Genomic DNA, 26024 nt, shown 5'->3' on the forward strand with positions numbered 1-26024 from the left:
TACCTTTCCAGGATCTCTCTTCCATGCTCTGTACGTACTTTCATCTGTTGTCTCTTCCTCCCCTTTACTCAGGTTTCGCCCTTTTTCAATTCTATATTGTAGTCTATTCTCATGTCTGTCTCTGTCTATGCTGTTACCTTCTCTCTGAGTTTTTCCCTCCCTCTCTTCATCTTTTCTCCACTCAGCCTGGACCTCCTCCGTGTCTGCATGTCCTCTCCCCTCCTCCATGCTAGTTACCCCACTTTACCTCTGACATGATCCGAATGGAGCTAATAACTGCCCCCATAAGACCGTCCGGCGCAGCTGCGTCTCTCCGGGACACTGACTGCTTTCCGGGATTGTCTCGGCGCTGACAGCTCAAGGATGCTTCATCTGCTCTCGGGGGTTCAACTCTCTCCAAAAGAGCGACCCAGGTCGCTCCCCACACACAGGCCTTCCTCATCCTCAGCAGTGCCAGGGTCACTGTCAGTCTCCACAACATCCAAGCCTTCCTCACCTCTCACTGAGGGCCACGATTATCCCCTGAACACCGCCAGGAGCCACCCTCATCCCCAGCAGAGCCAGGGTCACTGTCAGTCTCCACAACATCCAAGCCTTCCTCACCTCTCACTGAGGGCCACGATTATCCCCTGAACACCGCCAGGAGCCACCCTCATCCTCAGCAGAGCCAGGGTCATTGTCAGACTCCACAACATCCAAGCCTTCCTCACCTCTCACTGAGGGCCATGATTATCCCCTGAACACCACCAGGAGCCCTCCTCATCCTCAGCAGAGCCAGGGTCATTGTCAGTCTCCACAACATCTAAGCCTTCCTCACCTCTCACTGAGGGCCATGATTATCCCCTGAACACCACCAGGAGCCATCCTCATCCTCAGCAGAGCCAGGGTCATTGTCAGTCTCCACAACATCCAAGCCTTCCTCACCTCTCACTGAGGGCCACGATTATCCCCTGAACACCGCCAGGAGCCCTCCTCATCCCCAGCAGAGCCAGGGTCATTGTCAGTCTCCACAACATCTAAGCCTTCCTCACCTCTCACTGAGGGCCATGATTATCCCCTGAACACCGCCAGGAGCCACCCTCATCCTCAGCAGAGCCAGGGTCATTGTCAGTCTCCACAACATCTAAGCCTTCCTCACCTCTCACTGAGGGCCATGATTATCCCCTGAACATCACCAGGAACCCTCCTCATCCCCAGCAGAGCCAGGGTCATTGTCAGTCTCCACAACATCCAAGCCTTCCTCACCTCTCACTGAGGGCCATGATTATCCCCTGAACACCGCCAGGAGCCACCCTCATCCTCAGCAGAGCCAGGGTCATTGTCAGTCTCCACAACATCTAAGCCTTCCTCACCTCTCACTGAGGGCCACGATTATCCCCTGAACACCGCCAGGAGCCACCCTCATCCCCAGCAGAGCCAGGGTCATTGTCAGTCTCCACAACATCTAAGCCTTCCTCACCTCTCACTGAGGGCCATGATTATCCCCTGAACACCACCAGGAGCCCTCCTCATCCCCAGCAGAGCCAGGGTCATTGTCAGACTCCACAACATCCAAGCCTTCATCACCTCTCACTGAGGGCCATGATTATCCCCTGAACACCAACAAAACCCTCCTCATCCTACCACAGGCAGGTGATGCTACAGGTGGGCTGAAGGTTCTCCCTATCACTCCTAATCGGGGTAACGATATAAAATAAAGTTGTGACCACTGAGGGACTTTTCTGGACATCAATTTACCTTGATATCGGGCCCACAGCCCGCTGTAGGGAAGAGATGTGATCTGGCCCCTCAGTTCTCCTTCTTCGTAGTTTTTGGTCGCCACGTTGATGAAAAGTTCGCTCTGGAGTAACATGTGCAGATCCCGCGCATTCATCTCCTCCCACACGCCGGAGGCCTAAAAAAACAAATGGACAACCATGCACTTGGTCAACTATGCAACATTGACTCATCTTTGCAGCATTCACTCCAGAGTTGTCCTCATCCGGACATAAAAAGGTTAATGACATCCACCAGCTAACTTGGTAAACAATGTCCTCATGAAAGGTATTCTAGAAATGTGTGTTGTTACCAGTCTGTGGGGAGAATGGGTGTTTCACATGATGAAACAATGACCTTGTGTAAAAGTACATCAGTGGATATCCAGCCTGCTCTACTGAATGATTGCAGTTTCTAATGCATGTTAAAGATGATAAACTAGCTACACGCTTCCTTAGATACGAAGGACCAACCAGCTGAGATCACCAATGCGCTCTTGAGAATCAGTACATATATAAACCACAATGAGGTGCAACAGTTTGTCATGCGTTTATCTGCACAAAGGATATAATCTGGGCCTGAATGGTGGCCTTTAACTAAAAGCCTTTAGTATGACTTCTCTTTCCAGTGCTGATTGGAAGACACGGTGGAATCCCTTTTACTGTTTAATAAATGTGTCTACTGTAGACCAAGTGGCGGCTTTGCAGATGTCAGCACATTTGAGGGTGATGAATTACTAAACGGATTTAGGAGTAGTGTGGGCTGGCCACATGAGCTCATTACAGCATCAATTGAGCTGGGCCTGATCCTCAAGGGAAACAGATAAAGTTGTGAGCCACAGAGTAATATACATACTCAGTATTAAGAATCCTGAAACAGACCTGGCTCAGAGAGGCCAGTTTTGGTAGGTGGACACAGAGGAAGGCTGTTGTCTGTCTTCCCGGGCTGCGTCTTTGCAGACAGTGAAATGAATCCTTCTCACAGCGGCTTCTCTCACTTCTACTAGCATGTGATTCATTGTATTTGTAGAGCACGCAATGTACAACCTAATTGCTTCTAGATACTTGAGACTGTTACCTTTTATGGCATCGGCTGTTGTGTCTATTTCAGGGAGTTTGAAGTCCCAAAGGCCAGCAAATGAACTTAAATGTTTTCATTGCATTCCAACAATTCACACATGACCCCAACGATAATTTTTCACACAAACACACTTTTAGTCTCTGGCCTGCTACCAACATTCTCTCAGCAATCTCTTAAGACCACCCCCAGTGTGCATCCTTGTGCCATCCTAATGTTTCTGCCCCCTATCAGTGCTCACCAGCCCATTGTTGTAGTCTCCGCTCATGTCATGCAAGACATTGCGTCTGGTTTTCCTCCTAGGTTTAGTCTCCAGAGTGATCCCAGTTACTTCTGACTTCGTCCCGGCCACTTGTACCTGTCAAAGAGAAGACATCATTAGACATATGGGAAAGAGAGAACTGGAGACCCCATGTGACCTCATTGGACGCGTGTTATCCAGAAAGCATCATTACACACATGGGAAAGGGAGAACTGGAAACCCCATGTAACCTCACTGGACCCGTGTAAACCAGAAAGCATCATTAGACACATGGGAAAGGGAGAACTGGAAACCCCATGTAACCTCACTGGACCCGTGTAAACCAGAAAGCATCATTAGACACATGGGAAAGGGAGAACTGGAAACCCCATGTAACCTCACTGGACCCGTGTAAACCAGAAAGCATCATCACACACATGGGAAAGGGAGAACTGGAAACCCCATGTGACCTCATTGGACTCGTGTAAACCAGAAAGCATAATTACACACATGGGAAAGGGAGAACTGGAAACCCCATGTGACCTCACAGGACCCGTGTAAACCAGAAAGCATCATTAGACACATGGGAAAGGGAGAACTGGAAACCCCATGTGACCTCACTGGACCCGTGTAAACCGGAAAGCATCATTAGACACATGGGAAAGGGAGAACTGGAAACCCCATGTGACCTCATTGGACGCGTGTAAACCAGAAAGCATCATCACACACATGGGAAAGGGAGAACTGGAAACCTCATGTGACCTCACTGGACCCGTGTAAACCAGAAAGCATCATTAGACACATGGGAAAGGGAGAACTGGAAACCCCATGTGACCTCATTGGACGCGTGTAAACCAGAAAGCATCATCACACACATGGGAAAGGGAGAACTGGAAACCCCATGTGACCTCACAGGACCCGTGTAAACCAGAAAGCATCATCACACACATGGGAAAGGGAGAACTGGAAACCCCATGTGACCTCATTGGACCCGTGTAAACCAGAAAGCATCATTAGACACATGGGAAAGGGAGAACTGGAAACCCCAGGTGACCTCACTGGACCCGTGTAAACCAGAAAGCATCTTTAGACACATGGGAAAGAGAGAACTGGAGACCCCATGCGACCTCACTGGACTGGCATAAACTCACCATCAGAGAGGAGAGCCCGCTATCCCTAGCCAATGTGTGGCACCTGGAAGAGCATCAGTTGTAAGGAGTAGGTCTCAGGGGTCAAAAGAACATACAAACTACTGCTTGTAACTTCATATAGACACATATGTATGGCTTTTCATACACAGTATCCAAACACCCTGGGATGGGCCCTGTAGAATGCTCAGATACCCGTAGGCAGATGGTGAAGGCACAGGCACCTCACAAGGCTTAGGTAACCAGAGGCAGAGGTTAAAAGGATTGGCGCTACCCAATGCTCAGATATCCAGAGGCATATGGTGAAGACACTGGCATTGCCAAACGTGCAGCTACTCAATGGCACACAAAGAAAGTATTGGCACTACCTATTTGGTGTGTACAGTGAGCGCACTATCCGGTGTTTAGATACCCAGTGAGGCCCAATGAAGTATGTGGCACTGCCCATTTCCCAGATCTCCACAGACACACAACGAAGGCATTGCCAGCTCACTGCCCATATATATCCAGGGGACCACAATGATGGTACTGGTCCTACCCAATGCTTGTCTACAGTAAAGGTATTGGCACAGCAAAAAGCTAGGGTACCCATTGGCACAGGCTGCAGCTGTGACATAGTATTGACCATTCAGCGACCACGGGCTACACCAAGGCATGCCGCACGCATACCTGGTACTCCAGCGTCCCATTATCGTACAGAGTGAACTTGGCAGACCCGACAGCTCCAGTTCTGGTGGCACTCAGGGCATCTCCTCCAGATAAAACACTTTGGATGGCTGAAAGAGGAAGACAGAAACGTGATGATGATGATGCCAGCAGCAGAGCGATGAAGTAAAACCCACCACCTTGACGTAGCCCCCTACCTTCAACATGGAGGACTCCATTCACTCAACACAGGACCTTCGTTGTGCAACACAACTCCCAATCCTGAGCCTCCTTGTGTGCACCCCCTCAACCCCCCCTTCATGCAGCCCCAACCCATTCTAAGTGCAGTTCATTCTCCCTGCATACATTCTATCCGATCATGAAGTCCTGCTCCCTACATGCAACTCTTCTCTCCCTCCGGAAAATTGTACTGCCTCAATTTGCACTTGCATCCTGCCTGCATGGAGTTTCACACTTACTATATGAAGATATTCTATAAACTCCACTCTCGCCATATGCATCTTCTTTCTCCCAGTCTATTGGTATTGTATTGCTTCATGTACAGATTTATAAAAAATCAATCACAGAACATCAGATACATCTCTAGGCAGCCCCAGTATCTCTTTGTAAAGTTCCACATATGCTTTCTGCAATCTTCCAACTCAGCTCTTAAAAATAAATTATAACCCAGAGCGCCCCCTGTCTGTTGGGCCTTCAAATTTACAATCTTCCAACTCAGCTCTTAAAATATAACCCACAGCGCCCCCTGTCTGCTAGGCCCTCACACGCACTCTCTCTGCCAGTTCAGCCACGTGTCAGTGTTTGTGACGTAACCACGCTCCCAGCCGTCAGCACGCTGCCACTTACTGTCACAGGTCTTCTTCCCCGTGATGTAACCGGATATCCGGTGACTCTGCTTCCCTTCCGTTTCCAGGGTGATGCGAAGCTGCCGGTGGGCCAGCAGGTACAACTCCTGTGCTGACAGGTCCATCAGCACCTCGGCAAAGTCCTGGTCCTGAGGTCAAGGGGGAAAGAAAGGTTTAGGTGGAGAAGCACATACACAGCCACCAGGATGTCCAGAGAAGGCGGACAGGAGCTGCCAGGCTGAGCACGAGGCCCAGCTTCACTGCCAACCCGAACTGAGGCAGAGCAACCTTAGAGTGACGTAAAACTATCAAGGGCAGTGCTTACTTTGTCAAAACAATAAGTGCAAGGTCTCTCTTGCAGGAGGCCACTAAAGTTTGCAAGACTCATTAGCACTGCCAGCGCTGCCAATGACTACCTACACAACTGCTAACCAGCACACTGTGTGACAATTCAGACTGGTCGCGCCCCCAAATCTATAAGATTGGCTCGGGCGGCTGATGTTAGTTTTTTTTAATGTTTATTGTATTATTAAACAACTGTTGTTCTGCTCATCTTTCAATTGCACTAACAGTGCCACCATGTGGCAGCTGTCATAAGTGCTGACAATAAAGTGCCTGTGGGGAGCACCTGGAACCACTGTCTCAAATTAAGCACTGATCAAGGGCCATGGCAGCCTCCCTTGGGTCCCCCACAGGGACATTCTTAACGTCAGTTGAAGGATGTGTGCATGCACTCTGTTATTTTGGCGGAATTGGTGTGTGCACTGATTCCAACAGCGAGTGTTGTTGTGCACACACGGACTTTAGTGGTGAGATGCTGGCTCCAAGGGTGCTAATAAGGATTTAAATATCAGGTGGTGTTGTGCAAACACAAATTCCAAAGAAGCGAGGTTCTAAGCACTCGTGATTCCATAGTGTGCGCCGATTTTCTGAAACGCTGATTCTTTTTGTGTAATGATTCCAGCTTTGAGTTGTGTGTGCACTGATACCATGAAGACTGCATTTGTGTGTGACCTGATACCATGGAGAATACATGTGTGTGTGCCCTGATACCATGGAGAATACATGTGTGTGTGCCCTGATATCATGGAGAATGCATGTGTGTGTGCCCTGATATCATGGAGAATACATGTGTGTGTGCTCTGAAATCATGGAGAATACGTTTGTGTGTGCCCTGATACCATGGAGAATACATTTGTGTGCCCTAATACCATGGAGAATACATGTGTGTGTGCCCTGATACCATGGAGAATACATATGTGTATGCCCTAATACCATGGAGAATACATTTGTGTGTGTTCTGATATCATGGAGAATACGTTTGTGTGTGTCCTGATATCATGGAGAATACGTTTGTGTGTGTCCTGATATCATGGAGAATACATGTGTGTGTGCCCTGGTATCATGGAGAATACATTTGTGTGTGTCCTGATATCATGGAGAATACGTTTGTGTGTGCCCTGGTATCATGGAGAATACATGTGTGTGTGCCCTGGTATCATGGAGAATACATTTGTGTGTGTCCTGATATCATGGAGAATACATTTGTGTGTGCCCTGGTATCATGGAGAATACATTTGTGTGTGTCCTGATATCATGGAGAATACATTTGTGTGTGTCCTGATATCATGGAGAATACGTTTGTGTGTGTCCTGATATCATGGAGAATACATGTGTGTGTGCCCTGGTATCATGGAGAATACATGTGTGTGTGTCCTGATATCATGGAGAATACGTTTGTGTGTGCCCTGATATCATGGAGAATACGTTTGTTTGTGCACTGATATCATGGAGAATACGTTTGTGTGTGCCCTGATATCATGGAGAATACGTTTGTGTGTGTCCTGATATCATGGAGAATACATGTGTGTGTGCCCTGGTATCATGGAGAATACATGTGTGTGTGTCCTGATATCATGGAGAATACGTTTGTGTGTGCCCTGATATCATGGAGAATACGTTTGTTTGTGCCCTGATATCATGGAGAATACGTTTGTGTGTGCCCTGATATCATGGAGAATACGTTTGTTTGTGCCCTGATATCACGGAGAATACGTTTGTGTGTGCACTGTTTCACAGTCTTCGGAGGTTCTCTGTGCGTATTGAATCAAACAGTGGTTGGTTTTGCGTGAGGTTCATTACAACGCCGAGGCGTTCTGTGTATGCACTGGTTCAAATGGTGAGTTGCTTAGTGTGCACACGGATTCCATTAGTGAATAGCGTTGTATGTGTGCACCTGTTCGACTGGTGTGACATACAGCGTGTATTGGTTCCACTGTATCGTGGTGATTTGTGCAAACAGACTGTGTCCAATGGTGAGGGGTTCAGCGCTCATTAATGGGGGTTGTTTTGTCTGCACATAGATTTTGTTGTTGAATGGTGTTGTGTGTGCTATCCTGTTCAAAAGTAAGACACAATGTGCCTATATGGGTACCACTGGTTATTTGTGTCGTGCGCACATGTACCATAGGGAGTTGTTTTGCCTGTGCACGATTTTAATGGTGAATGGTGATTTGTACGGCATGTGTACAGGTTCAACTGTTAGTGGTGCTGTGTGTGCACTGACAGCAGCACCGAGCGGTTCTGTGCATGCACTCATTCCAACAGTGAGTGGTTTATGTGAGGTTGCAATGGTGAACAGTGCAGTGTGCACACAGTGGTGACACGTACCCTCCGTGCACTGGTTCCACAGGGCAGCGGTGCGGTGCGCGCCCTGGTACCGGTGACACTGGAACCCTGCGCTTCCCCTCAGCACCCAGCAGCCGGCGCGGATGCGGGGGCTGTACTGCGCCCAGGGAAGGTGCAGCCAGGGAGGACGTGTCATGCTCCCCTCCACCGGCTCCAGACTTCAAAGCCACCCCTCGACACAATGCAAGGCCTTCCTGCTCCCCCGCCAAGACAATTACAGTCAGGCAGAGCCCGCCAGATGAGGAACAGCTGCACACATGTGGGAACCGCTGCACGACTGCACATGGGAGGCGGAGGGTCTCCGGAGTGCGTGAAGGGGACCACTCCGGCCTTAAAACGGGGCTCTCGGTGGTGCACGCGGGGCCTCTTTGATGTTAGAATAGGGCCTCTCCACTGTTAGGCAACAGACTCCCCGATATTAGGCGAGGGTCCCGCCGAGTGTTACCGGGGAGTTTCCATCGTCAGACTGTGACCCGCGCCCATTGATCACTGCAGATGCCAGCCACGAGTGTTTAACTCGCTGAGCTGTCCTTCAGGCTTGAAAGAAGGTACTTTGCTCACTCAGGCCAAAACCTCTCCTGTGATCTATGTTGTCGGGAGCTATCTGCAAGTGAACTTTGGGGAGAGGGGAGGGGACAACAAATTGTGGAACCCAAGTCAACGTTCTTCAGATTAACTGGGAATATTTTTTGTTTTCAATTTCTGCCTAAAATAACACAATTAGCACAAACAGTCCTTGATAATATCTAAACTCGCTGTTCTCACTGTGAATAACTCTGCCTAAAGCACTGGTTGAACTTCTTTTTTAACCTACAAGCAGGGGATGTCCCACATAGGGGCAGGAAGGAAACATTCATCTTTAGCAATTCTGGGTATCCACATAACATACATATTTTTACAGATAGTCTAAATTAAATGTATTTACATAACCAGTGGTTCCCCTGAAAGTTTGACAAGGGTCAAGCCCTTCTGAGACTAAGTGGGACACACCCGGCTTAAAAGAACCCACACTTTGTTTGAATGTTTCCCCCATTTCCACAAGTCTGCGCATTTAAATGGGTATGTGTTTTAAATTCCATGGCTGTTCTTCGTGGGCAGAAGCAGAGGTGGAAACGGTATGGATATTCGGGGTGGCTGTAGCGCTTAGTCTGTGGGCAGTAAGTGTACAAATAAATGTGCGACCCACTTATTCTAAGTCACTGGTGCCCAACATGGGTCCAGGTAAGCAAAGGGATCCCACCATTGCAGGAGTTGCACATGGTACTTCTACACATTATGAACACACTAACATAGTGGTTATGTTTGAAATCTAGCAAGTTGAGAACTTTGGGAAAGTCCTGCCCCCCAGAGAAGCATCTTAAAGCACAGTTTCCCAGAATGCAGTGCACTAGCAACGTCACCAGCACAGCTGTCTGCATTAAAAGTAGGCCTGGGTGTAAAATTCCGCTCCGCTCCGCTCACGCAACTCTTCCCACTTCGCGTTCCGAAAACCATGTGGAGCGCAGTATTTTCCTTGCTCGCCAACGTTAATTTGGCGATAGAGGAAATCTTATTCCAGACCACCTCTCAGTGAGATTTCTTGATGTGGGCGGTCGCTACCACTCACGTTAATAAACCTTCCGTTCACGTTGAGGAAGCTGCCACCCGAGTAGACTTGAGCGCCAGAAAGAAGCAGCACTCTCTTACACTGTGCATTGTGCCGTTTGTGCTGATTTTACTGTGTGGGACAAACACCAGGCGCTATAAATCAGCACAAGCGGCACTACGTAATGCACTTCGCCACTTGCGGAACTCTGCGTAGTACGGCAACGTTTTTTGGGCACTCAATACTTGAATTGGGTCACCACGGCAACATTTTCACTGAAATAGTGTAGAGCATTTTTCTTGACAGGCCCCCTAAGTGAAAGGCATGCTATCTCTCTAGTGACTAAACTCACTCCAAAGGGATAATGTCTTACTGAACAGTGATGCTCACCTGGGCAGTGATGTTGGCATTCATCTCGCGCAGCACTTGGTCTTGGTGAAGGATCTGGAGTTGGACCGGAATCATCATGCGACCTGTAATGGTGATAGGAAAGCATCACTTGATGCCCCGATGGCTTGCCCATCCCAAGGCAGGGACAAGCTCCAACTAATGATCAGTGAAAATGGATCAGAAATACAGTGCAAGCGTCCCTCACATGCGTATGTCAGGTTCACATGTAGACTCAAATATGCTACACAGAGTCTTTGGGGGCCCAGCCAAGAATTATTTTAGGGGCCTCTGTTCAGAACAATTTTGAATTATATTACCCATTTTATGCTAATTCAAGCTCTATGATGCCAAACAATAAATCATTCTATATTGAAGGTTGAGACAGAGAAATAGACAGGAGTGAGATAGAGAGAAAGTCCAATTTCCCAGGGGCCCCTTGGATGGCCATAGCACTACTGCCCTACTAGTGTTTCAACAAAGGAGGTGGCTACCTCTTGACTTGGAACTGGACTGAGGCCACGTTCTCCCCTGGCACGGGCATCAGAACAAACTTTTACAAAACAGCAACTTATGTAGCCTGGAAGTCCGGACTATAATTGAACCATCAGATCAAGGAGAAGGACCCTATGCCAACCCATTTATACATGACTCTGTGCCCACCCATTCCTACATGACCCTTTGCTAACCCTCTGATACATGGCCCTGTGCCAACCCGTTGATACATGACCCTCAGTCAGGATAGTAATGAATGCAGAGATGCCCTCCAAGGAGCAGGTCTGCCTTCCATCAGGCACCACCCCCTCATCATGACTTACCTTTCCCGCCGCGGTCCAGCAGCCCCTTGGACATGAGGATGAAGTGCAAATTGTCGTCCACGTCGCTCAACGTCAACATGGCAATGCCCCCAGTGCCCGGGAGCTCGGGGTCCTCAGGGGTCAGGATGGCACTGAAGGTTTCTGTGTGGAACAAAGAGAAACTTCAGTCACCACTTCCAGAAAGAGACAAGTAAGATGATCAGAGAGGGGGGGACACATGCAATACTCTCAAGGTGAGATGATTTCCCAATAGTGTAGGTCTGGATACAATAAAAATGGTGCCTTCGACAGTGTAGTGCTACACTAACAAAGGGCCAGAAACAGGGAAAGTACTGTGTCCCAGACATATATGGAAAATATTTCATCCAGGACAGAGAGCTCCTTTCTACTCTCATTCCTGGCTGCCTACACTGTTCACAAGAAACAAGGTAGGTCATATTTACAGCACCCTCGGGGTGATTAGCGCACTCTACAAATACTGATTGATTGATTGACAGCTAGCCTAAGAATGTGGATGCATTAGGAATATGACGCAAATTGTACTCAGTTCCCTACAAGACAAGCCAGGTGTTTTGATTCTATAAATGTGTTATCAGTTATTAATACAATCCCAGGATCCTATCACGGCCTGGTTGAAGCAGGGGCTCTGCAGAGTCCAAGAGATAAAGTATTCTGAAGTAAGAGCTTTTTTTCGAAATATGTACATCTCGACCCCACATCTCTTCCTAAACTCCCTCTGCTCATGGAAGCAGGCTTGGCTTCCATGATGGGTCTCTTGAGGAGTTCATCGGTTCCTCTCTTACCTGCGAAGAGCGCGCGGTGCTTGATGATCCGGCCCCCAATCTCACCCTCCGAGCGGGCCGCCATCACCAGGGTCACCTGGATCTGGGCCGTCTTCAGCAGGTGCAGGGAAGATTTGTGGACATTCCGCCACATCCCACAGATCTGCAGGAAGCAAAGAGAGGAGGTGGGCTTACTGGAGTGGAAAAGGGAGGAGAAGGCTGTTCAAGGGTGTAGAGGCAGGAGGCAGGGGGAGCAAAAGCAGCAATGTGGTTGCAAAAAACATGAAGAAAAAACATGAAGAAAAAGGAAAAAGATGCTGAACGAGAAAGGAAGCGAAGTGACAGGAAACAAAAAATAAAAAGAGAATTTGAGAGAAGTTAGAGAGAGACAAATAAAGAAAGAACAGTAAAGAGTGAATTAGAATAAGGATGATAGTAATTGATAAAATAAGAAAGACTGGAGCAGTAAAAGAAACATGTCAAGTACGGCAGAGAGAGAAGGGAATAAAAGGAAAGATAAAGAGACATGCTAGGAGAGAGAAGTTGGCAGATATGGAACCTCTGAGAGGCTGAGAAAGTCATGGAGGAATAGAAAGAAAAGATGGGAGCTTTGCGTGTTGAAAAGTTCGTCCTGGACTATTTATAAGGGACTTAATATTTCACTGAAATATAACTACTATACCTTTCACCTTAGCTCAGCCCTTCTAACCCACCCATATTTACCCATCGCTGGGTAGTACCAGGCATTCCACGGTGCGCCCACTCTCCTTTCCATACAAATTTGATTTTTTGGCATTCCACTCTCTTTCATCCAGGGAACCCCACTCACCATGTTGGCCTGTGGAGAGGCCATTCTGTTAACCGGATGTTCAAAAAGCACGGTGCCGTCCAGGTCGGTGAAACGGACGCGGGCAGGTCTTCCTAGCCTGTCAAAGAAACACACAGTTCCATCAACCACAAACACTGTAAGATCCGAGGATGTCAGAGCTTAGCTGGGGTGATAGGAGCAAAGGGTAAAAGCAGCAACTAGGCTGTAGAATGTTTTGCCAGCTAGGTTCTTCAAAGACAAAGATGACTACTACCTCAATGGATCCATTTCATTGGTCACTTCAGGAAGTAAAGAACCCTACTTCTGCTGATGTAGTTTAAGAACGTTTTTGAGTGGTTGGGAAATGTAGTTGTAGCAGGAAAGAAATGCTGAGTGATCCCAGATTGGAGATGGTCAATTGTCCCAGCACAAGTCTGGACTGGGAGCAGGAGAACTGATTCTGAATCAATAAATGATCCTAGGGCAGAGGTCAAACGAGTCAACAGTAGAGCGTAGGATGCCACTGTGTGCATCTTAACAATGAAATCTTAGTTAGTACAACAAAAGTTATCAAAATCCCTGGAGGATCTTGTGGTCAACATGGTTAGAAGAAAAGTTCTGGGTATAGCTTGGTCTGAAATGTAGAATTGAACCACTTTGTAAATTAACGCAAATGTTTAAAAAATTTACCCCGCTCTAAAGATGAGAGAATCTGATCAAATTAAGACATTAAGTGCTAGAGACATGAAATAGACATTACACGTAAGCCTTTTAGATTACTGTAGACTTGTCACGCATTCGAATGGAGCCTTGGTATAATCTTGCATATGAAAGTGCCATTTCATTTTGTACTGGTATTAATTCTGGTGGGTTATTCATATCATGTTTAATATAATCGGACCAATCCTGGGTAGCAGTGATCCGCAGTCCAAACTAATCCAGAAGACGGTCTTACCTTTCGTAGCTGATGGAGAAGAGGAGGTTGGCGCGGAGCAGGGTGAAGCGAGCCTTGGCCACGCCACTGGTTGCCGGCAGCCAGGACTGCACGGGGCTGGTGAGGAGAGCCACAAACTCTGCAAAGAGAGACAGAAGGGTCAGCAAAGAGACACTGCTGATCTTCAGTAACACAACCTAGCTGATCTGTAGGCTCCATATCACCTCCCAACGTCCCGAGCAACCCTGATCAGTTCCAGCCCAGCCAGCATCCCTAAATCAATGAGGGACTTACCAGTGCGGCTGTCGTCCTGGGACACATCTTCTGAACTCAGGTAGGAGCGGTCGTTGTAGGACTTGTGCAGGTCGTCGTCCTTCTCCTGGAAGTACTCGAAGCCATCGAAGGTGAACTCTGACTTCTTCTCGTTGATGCTAGCAGGTGCTGTACCAGTGAAAGAAAAGAGGGTGAGTGCGTGTGGCAAAGTGGCGGAGCCATCTTTGAAGGGTAACAGATGTAAAGGTGGTGAAGGAAAATACTACAAATGGGCTAGAATCAAAAGAGACACAGAATGAGTGGAACTAGAAAGTAAACAAGTGACATGATGAGGAAAACCTAGACGAGAAGAGAAGACAAAAAAAGGTGAACGCAAAGAGGAAGAGAGAGAAAACTTAAAATGGAGAAAAAAAAAAGGAAGCAGGAAAGAGTGAAAAGCCACAAAGGCTAAAGCATATTCACTCTTTCCATCTTCCATTTTTTTCTCCATTTTAAGTAATGTGCGCACATATATATGTATAAGGAGAGAGACACGGAGAGCGTGTGAGAGAGAGGGGTGGGTGGAGATAGAATAGGAGATCAAGAGTGAGACATTAGAGTTATCGGCAATACTAGGAATGTGCCCATCCCAAAAAAACACTGCGCTTGGGAGGTGTGTACAGGCAGCTCGTATAAAAATGTAGGGATACAGCTAACGAATGAATAATAATAACATTAAAAAACCTAAGACAGTTCAAACTCAACAGGGCTCAGAAAACATTGGCTTCAAAACAGAACAGAAGGCTACAGTGGCCCCACAGCAGCCCGAGTCACAGCAGGGGTTAATCACTTCCGGCACCTTGATTTCAATAAACAAATCAGCGTGTGCAGTTAGGAGGGACGTTGCGCCTAATGAATTGAACCAATTAGAGTTAAGCATCTGATAATAATGATTGGCGTAGCAAAGAAAGGGCGTCTTGATGACGTGAGGCAATCGAATCACACCCATGGTGGGTTGTCTCTGTGTCAAACTGTACAATGTTAATGATTTTACAACTCAGACCCTCGTTTCCAAACACATCTACAAAAATAGGACTTTACACCTCTTTATGGCCCAGCGCCTAACGCACTAGACTTTTCTCAAGCACTAGGTAAGGGAGCCACGTCGCCAGGAGGGTGACAGCATATTACGACCGTCTTTAGAGTGTTCGCTGCGCAGAAAGAGAGGACGGGGCTGGTTTAAGGGCGGGTGCAGGGACCGGATGAGGTGAAGCGACCCCTCCAGGAGTGGCATCTCCTGTATTCTTACCCTTGGGGCAGGTTCTGCAGCAGTGACCCGGCAGGAGGACGGGGTGGGCACAGGTTGGGGTCGGACAGTCATGCTTGATGTTCTTGCAGCTGACTTTGCCCACGGCCTTTCCTCTTCGATTCCGTTGCTGCGGTGAAACAAAAAAGAAGATATTCATGCCATGATGTTATGAACTTGTTTAAAGCGCCTTCTGTCTTGGGTAGGGCTCTGAAGCGAATTAAAATACAAACTGACCATTACCACGGTACAAGGGGAGGAAGGGAATGAGGAAAGATGCTTGGGAGAGCCTGTCAAGGGACAATGTGTGGGTGTGGGGGGGGGGGGGTGGGCGTGTTTTTATTGCCATTGTCCAGGCGCTATGGAAAGGGGCCTCTCTGCGCGCCTCCGCGTGCTTCTGACGGAGAATAGGCCCTGGCAGTGATTACCTCCCAGGGTGGGGGCCACAGAGAGCCTGCGCGGCAGGAATGTGGATTCTCGCCCCACGCTGACTAATTGTTCCTAATTGGGAGAGAATGGGGCCCGTCACGTCGAACCTGACTAATTTGAAGAGGGAAGCTCCTAGCGAGAGGGCTTTGTTTACGGCTCGCTCTGTTCACCCTTTTCATGAAGCATTAAACGCTGGCGAGGCCTCGGAGCTTTGGAACTCGCGTGAGGGAAGAGGCCGTTGTGTCTCAAGAGGCATAGCACATGTCTGTGAGGGGGATGTAGGTGTACGGCCAGACACCTGAGGGGTATCTGTGAGGGAGAGGCTCGTGTATCTCCAGACACCTGAGGGGCGCCTGTGAGGGAGAGAGGTCGGTGTATCTCCAGACACCTGAGGGGTGTCTGTGAGGGAGAGGCTCGTGTATCTCCAGACACCTGAGGGGTGTCTGTGAGGGAGAGGCCGGTGTATCTCCAGACACCTGAGGGGTGTCTGTGATGGGAGGGGCCAGTGTATCTCCAGACACCCGAGGGGTGTCTGTGAGGGAGAGGCCGGTGTATCTCCAGACACCTGAGGGGTGTCTGTGAGGGAGAGGCTCGTGTATCTCCAGACACCTGAGGGGTGTCTGTGAGGGAGAGGCCGGTGTATCTCCAGACACCTGAGGGGTGTCTGTGATGGGAGGGGCCAGTGTATCTCCAGACACCTGAGGGGTGTCTGTGAGGGAGAGGCCGGTGTATCTCCAGACACCTGAGGGGTGTCTGTGAAGGGAGAGAGTCCGGTGTATCTCCAGACAACTGAGGGTTGTCTTTGATGGGAGGGGCCAGTGTATCTCCAGACAACTGAGGGGTGTCTGTGACGGGAGAGGCCGGTGTATCTCCAGACAACTGAGGGGTGTCTGTGAGGGAGAGGCCGGTGTATCTCCAGACAACTGAGGGATGTCTGTGAGGGAGAGGCCGGTGTATCTCCAGACACCTGAGGGGCATCTGTGAGGGAGAGAGGTCGGTGTATCTCCAGACACCTGAGGGGAGATGTCGGTGTATCTCCAGACACCTGAGGGGTGTCTGTGAGGGAGAGGCCGGTGTATCTCCAGACAACTGAGGGGTGTCTGTGAGGGAGAGGCCGGTGTATCTCCAGACAACTGAGGGGTGTCTGTGACGGGAGAGGCCGGTGTATCTCCAGACAACTGAGGGGTGTCTGTGAGGGAGAGGGCGGTGTATCTCCAGACAACTGAGGGATGTCTGTGAGGGAGAGGCCGGTGTATCTCCAGACACCTGAGGGGCATCTGTGAGGGAGAGAGGTCGGTGTATCTCCAGACACCTGAGGGGAGATGTCGGTGTATCTCCAGACACCTGAGGGGTGTCTGTGAGGGAGAGGCCGGTGTATCGCAAGACACCTGAGGGGTGTCTGTGATGGGAGGGGCCAGTGTATCTCCAGACACCTGAGGGGTGTCTGTGAGGGAGAGGCCGGTGTATCTCCAGACACCTGAGGGGTGTCTGTGAAGGGAGAGAGTCCGGTGTATCTCCAGACAACTGAGGTGTGTCTGTGATGGGAGGGGCCAGTGTATCTCCAGACAACTGAGGGGTGTCTGTGACGGGAGAGGCTGGTGTATCTCCAGACAACTGAGGGGTGCCTGTGAGGGAGAGGCCGGTGTATCTCCAGACAACTGAGGGGTGTCTGTGAGGGAGAGAGGTCGGTGTATCTCCAGACACCTGAGGGGAGATGTCGGTGTATCTCCAGACACCTGAGGGGTGTCTGTGAGGGAGAGGCTGGTGTATCGCAAGACACCTGAGGGGTGTCTGTGATGGGAGGGGCCAGTGTATCTCCAGACACCTGAGGGGTGTCTGTGAAGGAGAGGCCGGTGTATCGCCAGACACCTGAGGGGTGTGTGTAAGGGGAGAGGCCAGTGTATGTCCAGACACCTGAGGGGTATTTTTGAGGGGAGAGGCCGGTGTATCTCCAGACACCTGTGGGGAGTGTGTGAGGGAAGAGTCCAGTGTATCTCCAGATAACTGCGGAGTGTCTGTGAGGGGAGAGGCCAGTGTATCTCCAGACAACTGCGGAGTGTCTGTCAGAAGAGAGGCAGGCTACTAGTTCTACCATTGCTATACAAGGAAGAAATGAAGGTGAGTGCTGGTTTGCGGTACTTACCGGCTCGCAGTAGCACACCACACAGTGCATAACCCCAAAGGGCTCTCCAAGATCGGGGTGCCATGAGTCTTCAATAGCATAGTACCGGCCTCCAAATGAGCAGCCTGTGAAAAGATACACATCTTTTGTTAAAACCAGCAAAAGACAAGAATTAGCACTTCCCAAAGCCAAACCAACCCATGGGCACCCTACCTTCAATTCAAACAAACACAGAGACACCCTACCTTCAATTCAATCCAATCCATAGGGGCCCTATCTTCAAGTCATACCAATCCACTGGCACCCAATCTCCAATTCAGACCAATCCACAGAGATCCGATCTTCAATTCAAACCTATCCAAAGGATACATATCCGCATGTCAAACCAATCATCAAGCACCCTATCTTCAAACCAATCCACGGGCGTCCTATCTTCAAATCAAACCAATCCACAGGATCCATATCTTCAATCCAAACCAATCCACAGGAGCCATATCTTCAATTCAAACCAATCGACTTTCACCCTGTCTTCAATTCAAACCAATACATGGGCTACCTAGCTTTAATTCAAACAAATCCATGGACTGCCCAATTTTCAATTCAAGTTACTCCATTGGCTCCCCTATCTTCAATTCAAGCAGTCCATTAGCTACCCTATCTTCAATTCAAGCCAGTCGATTGGCTACCCTATCTTCAATTCAAGCCAGTCCATTGGCTAACCTATCTTCAATTCAAGCCAGTCGATTGGCTACCCTATCTTCAATTCAAGCCAGTCCATTGGCTAACCTATCTTCAATTCAAGCAAGTCAATTGGCTACCCTATGTTCAATTCAAGCCATTCCATTGGCTGCCCTATCTTCAATTCAAACCAACCCTTGGGGACTCAATCTTCAAAATCAAGCAAATCCACAGGCACCCTATCTTCAACTCATACCAATATATAGGCTACCCTATCTTTAATGCCACATAATTCAGAGGGTGCCCTTCACACAATGTAAACAAACCAGGTGCTACTACAGTCCCAACAAACCAATGCAGGGAAAGCTATTTTCTAAATGCTGACTAATGCAAGGGCTACCATACCCGCAACACCAAACAGTGCAGGGACCCTCTATACCTCCAAAGCAAACCAATCCTTGAACTACCAATACTCAGTACAAGCTAACGCAAGAGATCCCAGCCCAGCTTTCACTGCATAAGAGAAACTCTAAAGCACACACTAGAACACCCTCTGACATCAGGCCCAATCCAGACAAACTCAGTGGTGTTCAAGCTTGGTGGCACTAAAGGGCTCTCCTACTACTGTGTGGCACTTTGGCAGAAGGGTGGGGTAGGAGCTTTTACATTTTCTTGGCATTGTCCACACAGGGAAAGTTGCACGGAGGGAATCTGTCTGTTTGCACTTTGTTTGGCAGTGGTGTGAGAGAAACTGGCAAGTATGTTTGTCATTAGCTTATGCCTCCCGCTCCCAAGCGTGCTGGCTTGCAGTCTCTCTGATGATGTGACATGCAAATCCTGCGGCGAGTGTGGGTCGCCCCCAAACAGATCCCTTCCCTCCCACCATGTAGGAATCCCAGAGCCAGCATTTCTGCATATTTCGACACAATAGCAGGCCTTTCTCACACGTGGAATGTAGTTGTCCGCTTCCAAGGGTGGTTTCTTAGCCAAAGTTGGATCACGCCAAGGCACGATGGAGGAACCCTGACTGAGGCCCAGTGTTTCAGCTGCACATGCTCTCTCTCAGAATCCTGACAAGCTGATGCTTCATTCAAGCAGCTTCCTTCAGCCATGGTCAGAACCTGCACCCACTTTCACCACAGAATCACACATCTGCCACAATCGCTTGAACTCCACCACACCAAGTACCTTCTGCATCCAGAGCCAGCACAAAGGTAAATTTTCCTGGAGAATGGAGACCCCTCCCGCCCCCCAGAAATCATTTCTCACCAGATCCAGCTGATATCTTCCAGCCAAAGGTCCTGCAGCACCCACTGACCTTTGACCCTTCATAGTACACAAGAGATTGGAAGCCACACCAATGTTCAGCAAAACCTTGTTAAAACCAATGGGCGTATCCAGAGCGCCCTCTGACTTTCATGCCAGAATATTGTTTGGCAAAAAAAAAAAAAAAAAAAAAAATATATATATATATATATATATATATATATATATATATATATATATATATATATATATATATATATATATATATTTATATTTATTTTATTTATGTATTTGTTTATTTATAAATATAGTAGCAAAATACCATACCACTGGGTGTAGATATTCTGTTATTTACTCCAGTGGGGTAATATATTTGTAAAGGGTATTTAGAACACAACATTTTTGTCAGCTAGTAGTTAGCTATGACCTTGTAGAGTCATTCCGCCCTCTGAGAGTTTCCTTCAAATACCAGTGGCCAGCAAAAGGTTTTCCACTCTCAGGGTCGCCACTGTAGTATGGTGTAAATGAGCAAGCCTTTCAACCTAGTACAGTATTATGCTTTACTCCTAGATTTCTCACTTGTTTGTCCTCTGCACTTCTAAACTCATAGGTACCTTACGTGGCATAGATTTACTCCTATCTTTACCTCGGCTTTCTTTCTTTATTGTATTGTATTGCAGACAGCCAGGGTGCCTAATACCTCTTTTTCTGTATTTAACAGGCATGTCCTTTAGTTTGTGATGTTAACCCTCTTGATGTGACCAGCCCCTCGGCATTTTGCTGATCCCCGGTAAATGTGAGCTTCAATGGATTTTACTGAATGGTATCTCCGGGATACGGGATGTCTGCCCCTGTGGTATTCGCCCCATGCTGCCCTGGGCGTGGAAACTCTTTACACTAAAAACATCCGACTAATTGCCTGCACAGCTGGCCTAACCTCCGTGCGCGCGGGCACAGTGAGAAGTGCAAACACTGCTTCCGGGTGCTGGGCACTGCAGTGTATGCTCAGCCTGATTGGCTGGGACGCAGGGCCCTCGGTATTTAACTCGCACAGCCAGGGTCGTTGCTAGGGCTCGGAAGTCAAAAGCGGAAGTGCACGAGCTTAGGGGTGCAAAGGGATTGTGTGACACAACACAGGCTCCTGATGCATAGGTGTAACAGCACAAGGGTGAATAGGTACTGTATGCATCTAAAACATACGTGTACTGGCACATGGGGACACAACACAGGCTGCTAACGCATACGTGTAACAGTACATGGGTGAGTAGGTACCCTATGCATCTAAAGCATACATGTACTGGCACATGGGTGCATAGGTACTGTGTGACACAAGACAGGCTCCTAACGCATGCAAAAAGTGTGCAAGCACAAGGGTGCATACATACAGTGTGACACAACACAGGCATCTAATGCATAAGTGTATAAGCACAAGGGTGCGTAGGTACTGTGTGATACAACACGGGCATCTAATGTATAAGTGTACAAGCACAGGGTGCATAGGTACTGTGTGATACGACACAGATATCTAATGTATGTGTTCAGGCACAAGGGTGCATAGGTACTGTGTGACACACCACAGGCATCTAATGCATACGTGTATACACACAAGGGTGCATAAGTATTGTGTGATACAACACGGGCATTTAATGTATACGTGTACAAGCACTGGGTGCTTAGGTACTGTGTGATACAACACAGATATCTAATGCATAAGTATTCAGGCACAAGGGTGCATAGGTACTGTGTGACACAACACAGGCATATAATGCATAAGTGCATAAGCACACGGTGCAGAGGCACTGTGTGACACGGGTTTCTAATGTGCCAGTGTACCTGTGAAGGGTGCATAGGTACTGTGTGACACAGACTTCTTAGCGTATGAAGTGAGTTTATGTGAATGTATACATCTGTGTGCAAGTGTGTGTATGCGTGCAGGTACATATACGCATGTTTATGACTGTATGAAGCGTGTTATGCATGTTTGTGTTTGCACGCATGTATATAGATATATACATATATATATATATACTGGATATATGTATGCTAGTTAATGTATATGTGTATGCTAAAAGAAGGGGTCGCGGAGATGATGTCATTACACCGACCGACAAGTCCTTTCGGCAGGGCACAAGTCCTAAAAAAAGAAGTGGGGGGACGCTGTCACCGGAAGTGACGTCAAAACAGGAATCTCATGAAAAGAAGTGGGGGGTCGCTGTCACCGGAAGTGACGTCACAACAGGAATCTCATGAGTATTCATATGCATTTAGATGACGGGGCATTTCACAGCACTGCTACCCCTGGTCTGTTCCTCGATGTCCTTTGCAACCCCCCCCTCCCCCCCACCACCGGTGCCTCTTAAAGTCTCCAATTACAAATATTAGCATATCTTTGGTAATTTACGGGAAACTTCCCTCCCACCCGGGCTCTCTGCTCACACAATGCTGTCCAGCTTTTGGGCAGGGGGGACGGCGTCCACCCGGAAAAACCTGGTAAAATAAGTGGGGGGACGCCGTCCACCCGCGTGGTACCCCGACTCGAGCCCTGCCTTTCGGCCTGTGTGCGAGCTGGGATGTCTGATTCGGACGAACTTCCGGGTCACATTGACCTGGTGGAATGGGCGCTGTCCAGCCTGCACCAGACTGCTGCCCGACTCCTCACCTCAGCTAACAGATAAAGGCCGAGCAGGCCGCAGGTGCGCGCGCCATCTGTCTACTGACATGTGAATTATATTAACTTTACAGGAGCACAGGAAAAGCACCTTAAAGTAGGGCCACTCTGCTTGAATCTTGGTGGGCCCTGCGGTTTGCGTCCCGTCCCACGGATATCTGTTGTAAAGAAAGTGTCATGGGGAGCTCCCCCCTGTCAGACCCGAAAGTAGCCATTGGAGAAGCTTACCTTCTAAGAGGGGAACGGATTCATGTCTGACATGTTAGGTAGGGCCTATACACTGGTATTTCCGCTTCCTGGGTTTACCGCATCTGTCAAAATGGGCTTTAAAGTAACCTTGGCGAATGCGACGCGGAGGTTCTCTCGTGACGTTTCAGCGCGCGCATTCACGCAAGAACTCATTTTTAAATCACCCCCTGGGTAAATTGACATTTCATGAGAACCGTATAATTGTACAATGACCTCTGATAATCAAGGGAGGCGAGAAAGCGGCGCCTCCCCTCTTGTCAAAGCTCTGTTACACGTGGCCTGAAATTGGCCGGGGGCGATCTCTCTGTCGAGGCCAATCACTGGATGATCAAGAGGCACCAAACGCTCTCCTAAGCTGCTTCTGTTGGCATCGGAGGGCCCTGCTGTTGGGGGGTCTTGAGACTCCCTCCTCGCCTTAAAAAGTCGATACAAAGTAACCCACGTGCCTAGAGTCAACCAGACAAATCTAACACTCTTCCGAGGATTCCCGGTCAGAGGTTCACAGGACTCTCTGTCTGCATTTTAAAGTCAAAATTGGTTAATTTAAGGCGGTTCACCGTTCTGCATTATATAACAGTTTTGTTGTTTGCCTGCGAAGGGTTTCGCGGGAAGGACAGATATGGAAATGAATCCAAGGAAAGGGGTTAACGGGGAGGGGTATGTCGCATGGCACCAGTAAATATACACACAGCGCATCGACAGCCGCTCTATGCGCACGATGGTTTCTGTAATGATCGGTGTTCTTGGGGGTTTAAAGCTTAAATGTCCGCCGGAGAAACACACATTTAGGGAGGGTGCGTGTGCGCGCTCCACTGACCCCTGGCCGCAGGCTCCTTAGTCCCCATGTATCACAAAGGGCCCAGTGTACTGCCACAAACCCTCTGAGCCAGACCCTCACCCCGTCCTCTAAGGCACAGCACATATTCCACAGCCCCACCACCGTCCGGAGGCCATCACATACCCGAGGAACCACACTGACTCGCTAGTATTACCACATTGCACCACCACAGACCTCCTGAGCCTCCATTCCGTGCATCACCACATACCTCCTTAGTCTGTTCAGTGCATCACCACAGACCTCATGCGCCCACCACAGACCCCCGTTGCATCCCAATGTACCCTTTCAAATGCTGGAGTCTCTGTTCAACGCATCACCACAGACCTCCTTAGCCTCTGTTCAGTGCATCACCACAGACCTCACGAGCCCACCACAGACCCCCAGTTGCAACCCAATGTAGTCTTTTACATGCCATGAACCTCCGTAAGGTAATAACGCCGACTCACCAAACATGCCCCAAATAGACCAGCACGGACCCATTTAGGCTCGCACCCTGGGTACCACAAAAGACCCTGTAAGTCTCCCACAATGTGCCACCACATAGCCTTAGTCTCCTTACCTGACGCCCCTTTGGAGGGCTGCGCGTCGAGCTCGGGCTGGATGGGCAGGAAGGCTTTGGGGCGCGGGTGCCCCCCCTCCACCAGCCAAAGGCAGGCGAGGACAAGGCAGAGCCTGTAGCCCAAGTGGGGCATCACCGGCGGGCAGAGGAGGCTGCAGACAAACTGGACAACACGGGCGGCCGGAGCGGGCACCGGGGTATAGGGGCAAGGACTCCGCACCCAGCAGCAGAGAGGATACTACAGGTGGCGACGAGGGTCACCTCCGGCGGTTCACGAGGGACACGTCCTGCGGCACTCTGCGAGGGGCACCTCCGGCACTCGGCGAGGGACACTCCAAAATTCAAGAAGGGACGCCTCAGTCAGTCGGAGGGGGACGCTCCAGGCACTCTGATGGGGACCACCTCTGGCACTCTGCCTAAGGTTCTCTGTGAGGAACAGCCTGTGGGAGGAAGTTCTCAGTGGGCACTCAGTCTTCTTATGCCGCAGGGCAGAGGCAGAGGGTCTTTATACCCCGCTGCAGGCGGGAGGAGGGAAAGGCAGGGGTAGGAAGCAAACAAAACAGCCCCCTCCCCAGCCTTTCATCCCACACCTAATCAGGCGACGCGTATTGGAGTCACTCAGAGAAAGATGATTAGAGGCGCCGCGGGGCGCCGCGCTCGGCAAACTCCGCACCAAAGTGAGTGCTAAGGGGGATGAAAGGCGGTCAGCGGGGAGTGCCCGCTCCGGGGAGGGAGCTCCGCTCGTAGCCCCCTGCAGCAGGCAAGCTGAGCCCACCGGGCTCAGGGGGGCCGGGAGAGGAGGGACGGGCGATGGGCTGGGATGAAGAGAGGGAAGCAGGGGAGAGGAGGGACGAGAGATGAGTCGCGCAGGGGGAGAGAGAGGGGCAGGGAAGAGGAGGGACGAGCCATGACTTGGAGAAAGAGCGAGAGATTGGAGGAAAACGGAGCACAGCCAAGAGAGAGAATGTGAATCAGAAAGAAGGTATAATACCCAAAAAGACAGGCGGAAGTGTGGTGAGGCGGAGAAGCAGGGAGATGGTACATCGGCAGGCGAAGAGAGAAAGGAGCAACGAGAGAGAAGGTAGCCAGACAGCGGAGTTACCGAAGGAGAGGCGTAAGGAAGTCAAGGAGAGATTAGAAGCAAGGTGGATGGGGAGGAAGTAGGTAAAGATGGGAAGTTAGGACAAAGGCAGAGCGAAGGAAAGGAAGGGATACGAGTGAGGGTAGTGAAAATATTAGTATTTAGAAGACGGGAAGGAAAAGAGAAGAAATTGGCAAAGGAGATGGGGAAGAATGAGGAAGAATAAGAAAGAAAGAAAGAAAGAAAGAAAAAAAAGAAAGAAAGAAAGAAAGAAAGAAAGAAAGAAAGAAAGAAAGAAAGAAAAAGAAAGAAAGAAAGATAGAAACAAAAGAAAGAAAGAAAGAGGGGAGATGGAGAGAAAGAATAACCAAGACAGGATGACAGGGAAATGCAGAGAGAGGCGGAGAGACACAAAGAGAGGAATGGGGAAAGAGAGAGAACTAACAATACTGAGACTGGGAGAAAAAAGACTCGGGGATACAGAGACACAAAAGAAAAAAGAATGAAAGGAATGAGTTCTTTACAAAGAACAGAGAAACAATGTAAATATAGAGCCGCAGCGGCTGGGAGAGGGGCCCAGAGTGATGCGACAACAGGCACCGAGAGACGCCTGTCCCTATACATCCAATACACAGATGTGACTGAACACATTGTTCAAAACTTCCTAAATGTAAACTACCTCAGCAGAAGCACCGAAGAGACAACGTGGGTCGTATGGAAAGAACAAGACACACAAGATGTGTTGTGTCAGTAGTGTGACATCAGCAAGAGCATTCTTGCCAACCATGCTCATCCAATCACATTTTATGGCTCTAAAATACCCGACCCTACTCTTCTAACAT

At 49.1% G+C, this 26024-nt stretch overlaps 1 protein-coding gene across 1 annotated transcript in view; it reads right to left on the reverse strand.

The window, feature by feature from the left end:
- The window catches only part of CHRD (chordin), a 42504-nt gene extending 17614 nt beyond the window's left edge, over positions 1-24890 (reverse strand). The window contains exons 1-13 of the mRNA XM_085635519.1: positions 24102-24890; positions 17865-17968; positions 15296-15422; positions 14029-14175; positions 13756-13873; positions 12822-12918; positions 12014-12155; positions 11211-11351; positions 10396-10478; positions 5734-5881; positions 4891-4997; positions 3074-3190; positions 1738-1894 (exon numbers count right to left, since the gene is read on the reverse strand). Of these exons, the coding sequence (XP_085491645.1) occupies positions 1738-1894; positions 3074-3190; positions 4891-4997; positions 5734-5881; positions 10396-10478; positions 11211-11351; positions 12014-12155; positions 12822-12918; positions 13756-13873; positions 14029-14175; positions 15296-15422; positions 17865-17968; positions 24102-24234 (1621 nt within the window). The 5' untranslated portion in view covers positions 24235-24890. The remainder of the gene's footprint in view (positions 1-1737; positions 1895-3073; positions 3191-4890; positions 4998-5733; positions 5882-10395; positions 10479-11210; positions 11352-12013; positions 12156-12821; positions 12919-13755; positions 13874-14028; positions 14176-15295; positions 15423-17864; positions 17969-24101) is intronic.
- Positions 24891-26024: the final 1134 nt, after the last annotated feature.

The sequence above is a fragment of the Triturus cristatus genome, chromosome 11, assembly GCF_964204655.1.
Source record: "Triturus cristatus chromosome 11, aTriCri1.1, whole genome shotgun sequence".
Lineage (NCBI taxonomy): Eukaryota > Metazoa > Chordata > Amphibia > Caudata > Salamandridae > Triturus > Triturus cristatus.